Below are 10,142 nucleotides of genomic sequence, written 5' to 3' on the forward strand. Positions count from 1 at the left end.
TCAGTGATTAATTTGTAAACAATAAAATAAAAATGGAGTACCAGTCCGCCACATTATGAGTTGACATGGCTAAGTGATGAAGGAAAGCTAGATGACCTTAAGACAGAAAGACCGACACACAAGACATGGGCTGTACATGGGAAAAGCTGGCTGGCAGTAAAAAGGACAAAATGCTTTACATGGTAAAGCTTCTCCCTACATCCCTTCTGGCTAATTTGCAGACTATTCCTTGCACATTATCATGCTAAATGTCCTTCAGTTTCCAGTGCTTAAAACCATCCATGGAGAAGTGAGCTGTGTCATTGTCTGCCTCGAACGTGCAAGGTCCCCTACAGTCACTCAAGTCTCCCCTCACTCACTAGCTTATCTCTAAAAAGTCACTGGGCCATCTCTAAATGTGTCACACACTCATCGTTCTGGGCTTGACTCAACGCAACATGCAACAATTTTTCTTAGTTACAGTTCAATTAAGGAAATCAATTGAAATTAATTTATTAGGCTCTAATCTATGGATTTCACATGACTGGGCAGGGGCGCAGCCATGGGTGGGCCTGGGAGAGAATAGGCCCACCCACTTGGGAGCCAGGCCTAGCCAATCAGAATTAGTTTTTCCCCACAAAAGGGTTTTATGAGACAGAAATACTCCTCAGTTTCATCAGCTGTCTGGGTGGCTGGTCTCAGACAATCCCGCAGGTGAAGAAGCCAGATGTGGAGGTCCTTGGGCTGGCGTGGTTACGCGTGGTCTGCGGTTGTGAGGCCAGTTCTCTAAAACGACATTGGAGGCAGCTTATGTCTCCAATGTCTTTTAAACATTGAATTTTCTGGCAACAACTCTGGTGGACATTCCTGCAGTCAGCATGCCAATTGCATGCTGCCTCAAAACTTGAGACATCTCTGGCATTGTGTTGTGTGACAAACCTGCACATTTTAGAGTGGCCTTTTATTGTCCCCACAAGGTGCACCTGTGTAATGATCATGCTGTTTAATCAGCTTGTTGATATTCCACACCTGTCAGGTGGATGGATTATCTTGGCAAAGGAGAAATGCTCACTAACAGGGATCTAAACAAATTTGTGCCAACAATTTTAGAGAAATAATATTTTTGTGCGTATGGAAAATGTCTGGGATCTTTTATTTCAGCTTATTATGAAACATCAGACCAACACTTTACGTTTATATTTTTGTTCAGTGTAATTCCAGTTTCAAACAGCAATATTGGGATTATGTGAAGGTTCAAGGAAGAAAGTCTACTGCAAAGTTGGTTTCTAACAGTACCCATCCAACGTGACAGTAGCCTCTGCAAAGTCCCCAACAACCGGATGTTCCAATTTTCAGGGGAAATGGAAAGTGAGCAAGCGATGCAACTTCTCCTTTTGGACATTAACAAGGCGACACTCCCTCTTAACTCCTCCTCGACATTTACTGGATTGATTGAACAGTGCAGAAGAGAACCTCCCATGACAGTGTTTTTTTCTTCTAGTCAAGACTAGTATGTAGGGGATCTAGCTTCAGGCGTTTCTTTTATGCCTGCTACGTTAGCGTAACTAACGTGACTGTAAACAACCAAATGTGATGTGGGGTAAGCAGGGCACAAAAAATATATACAAGGCGTAGGATAACACTGCAGGGTAAAGGATCCTCTCACCACAATTGGAACAAACTTCTTTCCAGTCGCTTGCATTGTGTGTGTAGTTACGAGCCAGTGTAACTGTCAAAATGGAAGGCACTGGACTATGAATTGAGGTCATATTTGTCACATTATCAAAAGGTCCATACACATTTAGCCCAACCAGCTTTGAGTGTGTGAGGTCTATTGGTTTTGACAAGACAGGCAGGAGTTGCCTTGTTCCCAGGCTGTAACACATTTAGACACTACAGGGAGAACCTTTCCATCAGAATTTCCTAGGGAGAAGCCATTCTAGTCAGTGTCAGCAGTAATGGAGGCAACCAGCAGTGCAAGAACAACAGGTGGAAGAAGCAGACAGGTCTATGTAGAAGCAGTTTCTTGTCTACTGCTAGCTCTGATGCAGCAGTGTTGTCTGGTTAGTAAAGCTACAGTAAGTTGTGTTTTCGCCCTGTCGACCCCATACAAATACGCAAAAGCTGAGCTAGCTCTGCTCAGGTGGTCAAAGCATACTACTCAAGTAGCACAACTGAAGTGCATTGGTAAAGCACAATAAAAGAAATCAACTACATTTGTTAAGTGCAGCAAAGCGCATACAGTTTCAGTGTTATTATAGAAGAATGAGACAGAGTGACATTAACGTTGTCATAAAAATAATGTAAGCACCCATTATAGTAGTGGCAAAGGAAAACTTTGAATAAAAACTATTCTTCGTCATCTAAATAGGCAACCGCATGATTCATAAAAATACATCGCTTGTTAAAAGGAAATTAAATCCTAATGACAGTTCAAAGTTGAGTGTCTAGAACCGTGCAGGCTAACGAAATGATAGTTTACATACATAACTGACAATAATAAAGGAAACACCAACATAAAGTGACTTAATAGGGCGTTGGGGCCAGAACAGCTTCAATGCACCTTGGCATAGATTCTACAAGTGTCTGGAACTTGGGAGGGATGCGACATGGATGGTGGTGAAAAATGCTGTCTCAGGCACCGCTCCAGAATTTCCCATAAGTGTTCAATTGGGATGAGGTCTGGTGACAGACAGCAATGGAATATGGTTTACATTGTTTTCATGCTCATCAAACCATTCAGTAACCACTCGTGCCCTGTGGTTGGTGGCATAGCCGTAGTAGCCAAAATAATGGCCTGCCAAGCATTTTTATACATGCCCTTAGGCATGATAGGATGATAATTGCTTAACTCAGGTACCCCACCTGTGTGGAAGCATCTGCTTTGAATATACTTTCTCAAGTGTTTCCATTACTTTGGCAGTTACCACCATCTCTTCTTTTTTGTAATAAGCAAATCACCCCCCAAAAATATTGAAAAAAAATCTTGCCTGTCTCACAAAAAAAAGAAAAAGGTTTGAAGGCCGCAGAACATTTTGCTTTTCTTAAATTGTTAAAAGAAAGCAAAAATAGTGCAAGAGGTAATGGTACAATTGGATGCTTAAAGTTGGTGATGCAGATGTGACGCAGCATGATCCAGGAAAAGCAGAGTGGGTCTATCCATACGGAGAGGTCGGACAAACCGGTTGCCGTTTATTCCATTATAACGTCCTCCGTCCCTAAATCAAAAACACATCCACTGAAGAGAGTCAGGCTCCAACGGACTAGCTTTTCCATGCTAGACAGAAAAGTAAAACCCCATGAAGCTTGACATTCCCCCCAGAATAGAGATCAAACTAAGACAAACAGATATACACAGCGGAATACCCCACCTGCGCATGCCTTTTATTTTCAGGGCTGGCACTTCCTCTGTAATATAGAAGAACTATCTTTGATTGGTTTGGACGCCCTCCTATCCCGGCGTGTCAGTTAATTGAGCCCCCCCCCTCCCCACATGTTCCCATCTACTAGGTCTGTGAGCCACGGTCTGAGGTGTCGCCGTCCGGACTGAGGGCGGCTGGGCGGCCCTGCACCAACACACTGGCGGAAACTGGGGGCAACTGCCCCACCTCGCTCACAAGGTTCTCGTACTCGCTGCTGTCCTCATTATCATCATCTTCCTCCTCGTCGTCATCATCATCATCATCCTCTTGCCCTGCGGCCTGTCTGTCCAGGGAGTCAGAGCTGGATCCGTCCCCGTTTCCCAGGTAGGGCGTACCAGGGCTAGGAGCAGGGTTGGGGCCAGCACTGAGGCCCAGACCTAATGGACTGGGAGAAGGGTGGCCTGGGGAGCCCACAGCCTGGGGCCGGGGGAGGAGCGCAGCACTGGTAGGGGAGGATGAGAAGGGGAGAAGTGAGTCATTCTGCAAGGAGAGGAGGTCTGCGTAGGCAGGAGGGTTTGCGGAGGGACCTGGCCGCTCGGGGGTGGATGGGGTGTGGAAGGCCACTCTGGACAGGAGGGAGGTCTCCGGGGGCTCTGTGTTCTCCTCAGGAGTGGGACGTGGCTCAGGGTTCTGCGCTTCCTGGAGTCCTGAATGACAGAGACAAATAGGCTAATATTAAAAAAGGGGAGGGGTTCAATAAGCAACAAAAAAACATTTTCTTTTTCAGAAATACATTTGATTTGCGTAATACCACATTGCAAAATACCTCCCCGCATATAGTTACAGGGAGATGATAGTTGATACATTAATCATTTTTCATGAGAATGAATTTGAGCAGCCAAATTCAAACCCAAATAAGTTACATACTTCTCTCTTCATCTGTGGTTTTTCGTTTCCTGAGAACAATTTGCTGTTTGAGTTTGTTCACCTCCTCCTGGACTTTCTCTTTCACACGTTCACTCTGCTCAACCTCTCCACATACAGACTGAAACAGGAAAAAAGCTAACAATTCAAGAATCATATCATCACTATTTTTCTATGTGCCTTCAGAAAGTAGTCAACCTGTTGAATTTGTTTTGTTACAGCCTGAATTCAATATGTATTAGATTTTGTGTCACTATTCTACACACAATAACCCGAAATGTGAAGGAATTTTGTTTTTAGAAATGTTTACAAAATAATTAAAAATGAAAAGCTAAGAGAGTCAAAAAGGTATTCAAAAATCACATAACTTGCATTGACTCACTGTGTGCAATAGTGGTTTACATGATTTTTGTTATAACTACCCCATCGATGTACGCCAGACATAGAATTCTGTAAGGCCCCTCAGTCGAGTTGTGAATTTCAAGCAGACGTTCGACCATAAAGACTAGGGAGGTTTTCCAATGCCTCGCAAAAAAGGGCACCAATGGTAGATTGGTAAAAATAAAAGCACACACCGAATATCCCTTTGAGCATAGTGAAGTTATTTATTACACTTTGGAGGGCGTATCAATACAAAGATACAGGCATCCTTCCTAACTCAGTTGCTGGAGAGGAAGGAAACCGCTATGGGATTTCAATATAAGGCCAATACACAGGAGATTGGTGGCACTGGTAATGGCTGGAGCGGAATGGTATCAAATTCATGGTTCATGTGTTTGATGCCATTCCACTGGCTCCGTTCCGGCTATTATTATTAGCCATCCTCCCCTCAGCAGCCTCCTGTTGGCCATTAGTAATTTTAAAACAAAGGAAGCCTGTACAGCATACTCAGTACTGCTATTCCATGTATATAGCCATGTTATTTTTACTCTATATTTTTATTAAATTGTGTACTTATTACTCGTGTCACTATTTTAAAAAATATATTGTTAAAAGGATTCATAAGTAAGCATTTCACTGTTATTCTACACCAGTTGTTTACGAAGCACGTGACAAATAAAATGTTGTTGGATTTGAATAAAGATATTCCAAAACATGCATCATGTTTGCAAGAAGGCACTAAATGGATACTGCAAAGAATGTGCCAAAGAAAATCAACCTTTTGTCCTCAATACAAAGCATGAAGTTCGGGCAAATCCAACAACACTGAGTACCACCACTCTTCATATGTTCAAGCATGGTGGTGGCTGGCTGCATCTTGTTATGGGTACACTTGTCATCGGCAAAGACTAAGGAGATTTTTTGGGGATGAGCAGAAAAGCAATAGAGCTAAGCACAGGCAAAATCCTAGAGGAAAACCAAGTTCAGTCCGCTTCCCGACACTGGAAGACAAATTCACATTTCAGCAAGACAACAACCTAAAACAAGGCCAAATATACACTGGAGTTGCTTACCAAGATGACATTGAATGTTCCTGAGTTTCCTAGTTACAGTTCTGACTTAAATTGGCTTGAAAATCTATGGCAAAACTTTAAAATGGCTGTCTAGCAATGATCAACAACCAACTTGACAGAGCTTGAAGATTTTTTTAAATAAATATTGAATAATCCAGGTGCGCAAAGCTCTTAGACTAACAGCTGTAATTGCTGCAAAAAGGTGTTTAACATCTATTGACTCACGGGGTTGAATACTTATCTAAATCAGGATATATTAGGGTTTTATTATTCATACATTTTTTGACAGAGTATTTTGTGTAAAAATAATTACATTCATTTGAAAATCGCACTTTGTAATGCAACAAAATGTGGAAAAGTTCAGGGGGGGTTGAATACTTTCTGAAGGCACTGTAGCTATGGTGTCAACCAAAGCACCACATTGCTGTTTATGCAAGTATAGTATGTGACTTGTATCAATTGAATGGTATGAATAGGAAATTTGCTGGCAGCCAACTCACTTCCACTTTATCTTGTAGTGCACCGTAGACTTGAAAAATTGTTCTGATATCCTTCATCACACCGTCTTTGTCAAAGAATTCAGCCCTGCAAAATATACAACACATCCCATTTCCATCAAACAAGATTCTCAATAATTAAAAATAAACAAGTTGACAGTGCCTACATGTGGGAGACACTCACCCATGCTCTTTGATGACCTTGGCGTAGTTGAGTGAGGTGTTGGGGACAGAGGAGACCTTGTATTCCTGCTGGCTGGTGTTGCCCAGGTTTGGGATGCTGAGGGTCACCCTCTGGTTGTACCTGCTGGGTGGAACCAGAGAGTTAGTCTGATGATACACTACAGGCAGCCTAGCCCAAAATACCCTTAAACCCATTGATGGCTGGGGCCCTGTAACTTGTATGTAGGGCAGCAACAGTTTACTACTTTGCTTTGATTGATGCCCAGATCCAATGGATCTAGTTGGGAGTTCAGAAGACATAATAATCTGCTAATGTCCAGTTTCACCCACACACAATCCCGCCAGGCCTCCACCAACCCACTCTGAGCCAGACAGAGTAGCATTTAAGTCCCCAGCTTGATTCCAACACACAAGCCTTGAATCCCTACTGTGCTGTGCTGTCCATCTGACCCCAGATATAGAATGGCTAGACCTTACATAGTTGTTTAATCTATGTATGATGCATCTGAACGGTCATTCTATAAGGTAAGCAGTCATGTGGACGTTAAGACATTCTGACTCTTAAGATGTCCGATACTGTAGGACATTTAAGCTGATTTAATATATTCGTTTTCTGCCCAGGGACAACAGACAAATTGTCCCTGGGCAGAAAAGGTGCAATGGCATGCTGTACATTGTGCCTGACAAATAAATAAAGGAATAAAATACATTATGCCTATGCACCTGAGGAGCCTCCACAACTAGCAACCATTTTGTCTCAAAGAAGAGGCCACTACTGTTCGCCGCCTCTGTGGAATCTGTGCCACTGGATATTTATGCTTTTATCCAACTCTCACATACACTGACCTGCAAGCACAGGGTGAGAAACAGCCTGGGAATAATCACAGAGGAGGGTGGTTCAACAGCTAACTTAATGTACAGTTTGAATATGTGGATTATAAAGGGCTCCATTGCCAAAATCCCTAAGAATCCCTTTAAAGGTGCGTGGATTGTTCAGCATTGCCAACATATGCACCAGCCTGTTTGTGCATGCTGTTTGGTACTGCGTGCATATAGCTATGTGTAGGTAGTCCTACCTGCGATTGGGTCTGAACAGCACATATTCCAGGGCGTGTGTGGAGTTGTTGGCTGTGGAGATGAAGCTAAAGAGGAGGAAGACTAGGTCAGGCACGCCCAGGAGCTGGGTCAGCTGCTTATGGATGATCTGTTCCCTGAACGACATCTGCTGCTGCGTGTTCCTCCTGAACCTGTACCAGCCGATGACATTCTACGGGGGGGGGGGGGGGGGTCAAGTACAAGACGGTCATTTAAAAGATGCACAGCCAGTGTTTTAGCTAGATACTACTGGCCAATAATACCACTAAATGTTCATACAAATAGACCCACAATAAATACTCACTTTCCGCCTGTCTTTAAGAATTCTGTTAAGACTCTCTTCATTGACTTGTCCAGCATAATCATAAAAGCTGGTGGGGGAAAGATACAGACAAAAAGTCAATTTCCTCACAGTAGCTCTGCATTTGTTACTCAACACTCATGGTGGGGTGGGGCCACCTACTGTTCACTGACAATTACATCCCTCATTTGTTGAATGAAAGTACTGTGCAGCATTTAACCTACAATGTGCACAATGGCATGATCAAGACAAAGCTTAATCTGAGATTGGATAAATAATTTATCACTAGTCTAATTATATTCAAGCCCATAACTTGCACATAAACCAAGCAGTCATTTGGAAAAAACATTTTACTTTTTGTTATGTCACAAAATGTCATTAAGGACAACAAATTCCATCTAATTTTAAATAATATAATATCTTACCTAAATAGCTGTGCACAAGGTTCATGATTGTGGACTTCTGTTTAAAAAAAGAACATGCATGTATGGTTATTAAACTCCATCATATAGTGTTAGTCTAATGTCATCCTGTGTAGCTCAATTGGTAGAGCATGGTGCTTGCAACTCCAGGGTTGTGGGTTTGACTCCCAAGGGGGACCAGTATGAATAAATATTACATTTACATTACATTTTAGTCATTTAGCAGACGCTAAATATGGATTCAATACTGTAAGTTGTTCTGGATAAGAGTGTCTGCTAAATGACTAAAATGTTATTAAAAAATTATATATATATATATAAAATAAATTTTGAGATGACTACAAATTGTAAGACTTTAGTCAGCCTACAGTAATATTGCATACAAAATACATTACTAGCTACATAACATATTGAACAGCTGCAGTAAAGGTCTTCCACTATAAACAGAAAAAACTAAAGACACTCCTTTTGATCTGAAACCTGCCAGTCCAGTTTGACAGAATTCCAATGTAGCATGGAGCATATAATCCACCAAGACAAGCCTGGAAACAAATAGGTTGGTTTCTTTGAGTTGGCTACCCAAGGCCTTACCTACTACTTGGAGTAGTTCAGAATTGCTGATCTGTGTATCACTGATGCTGACAGTTTCCTCATGCCTAACTTCTCCTAAAAGGAATCCCTCCTGTAGGATCAAAAAGTTGTTTATAATTATAAAATAGGCCTAGATAATAATAAACACTCAAACAGCACTGAGGCCTGACACTTAAGCTCTCACTACACATTGTCAAAACAAATCATGTGTCAAATGTCAGGTAAAACATTAGGCAGCATCGACACACAACTCAGTTTGCTGACAGGTGTCAATCCAGTGTTCTAATGGTAAACAAAAACTTGTGTGACTTGAATGCATGCTGATTTATTTGATAAATTCACTTCCTAGTTGTCCAACTAGCTAGCTTGCTAACTATGTGGTAACAGTGCTAGAATAAATTACTTGACAAAAACAATACAACAAACAATTACATAGCAATAAATATGGAGCTACATTTTTGGACAGTTAACATTAGTTAGCTAGATCATAACATGACAGGCTAACTGGCTAGCATAACCGGCTACAGTATATAACGCGGAAACAATCTAGACAGCTAGCTTGCTCTACCTGTCTGACGATGACATGACCAGAATCTTAACTAGTTCATTTTTAGTGCTTGGTGTGCAGGAGGTGATGCAATTGACATTTTGCAAATATCGTTAAATCAACCAACTAGTTATAGTTACATCAATGTTGCATTGTCAAACCTATACATATACAGTCGACACCGCGGAAGTCAGTTGGGTTGACATAGATAGCATCGCAGCCTAGCTTACTAACGTTAGCTAGCAAATGTCTCGCTATGTAAGTGATTGCGCTTAGTTTGCAGCTAGCTAGCAACAGGAAGATGACACTGGGAAATCCACTGACTTAATTTCAGACAATAACATCCAAATATACACCCAAGTTGTAACTGAACAAATGTATGCACTCTCTCCCAATTCATTAAAAATGTTTCCTGTACTTACATGATCAGAGTTGCTGTTAGCGCTGTGATAACACACAGAACTAAAAGTATATCCCGAAATGGATGCCGCCATGATGGAAACATCCCATCTATAACTCAATGATAGCACCCCCCTAGATGTTTCACCGGATGTATAAATATGAGGCATCCGGTTGGCGTTTCCACTCACCACCAAATATGGTGATGAGAGGAAAGCCAGTGGCTGGTAGTAGGAGAAAATGAAGCGAGATGGATTTTGGCCGTCATTCTGCTAATTTTCTCATCGATTTGATCTCCATACAGTTTGTTTCAAAAACTAAAATGTGTTACGAATAGTGGACTAAGTTTTGTAGACTTTACCCTTTAAATGGCATGGTTTAGAAGGAC

General features: G+C 41.8%; 1 protein-coding gene across 1 annotated transcript; it reads right to left on the reverse strand.

The window, feature by feature from the left end:
• Positions 1 to 2,195: 2,195 nt before the first annotated feature.
• LOC115153245 (BRISC complex subunit Abraxas 2) lies at positions 2,196 to 9,887 on the reverse strand. The gene is made up of 9 exons (XM_029698485.1): positions 9,778 to 9,887; positions 8,809 to 8,899; positions 8,221 to 8,257; positions 7,799 to 7,865; positions 7,476 to 7,666; positions 6,401 to 6,520; positions 6,220 to 6,304; positions 4,269 to 4,386; positions 2,196 to 4,048 (listed from the first exon to the last, which is right to left on the reverse strand). The coding sequence occupies exons 1-9, from the start codon at positions 9,847 to 9,849 to the stop codon at positions 3,486 to 3,488; spliced, it is 1,344 nt and encodes a 447-aa protein (XP_029554345.1). The 5' UTR covers positions 9,850 to 9,887; the 3' UTR covers positions 2,196 to 3,485.
• Positions 9,888 to 10,142: the final 255 nt, after the last annotated feature.

The sequence above is a fragment of the Salmo trutta genome, chromosome 18 (genome assembly GCF_901001165.1).
Source record: "Salmo trutta chromosome 18, fSalTru1.1, whole genome shotgun sequence".
NCBI classification, from domain to species: Eukaryota; Metazoa; Chordata; class Actinopteri; order Salmoniformes; family Salmonidae; genus Salmo; species Salmo trutta.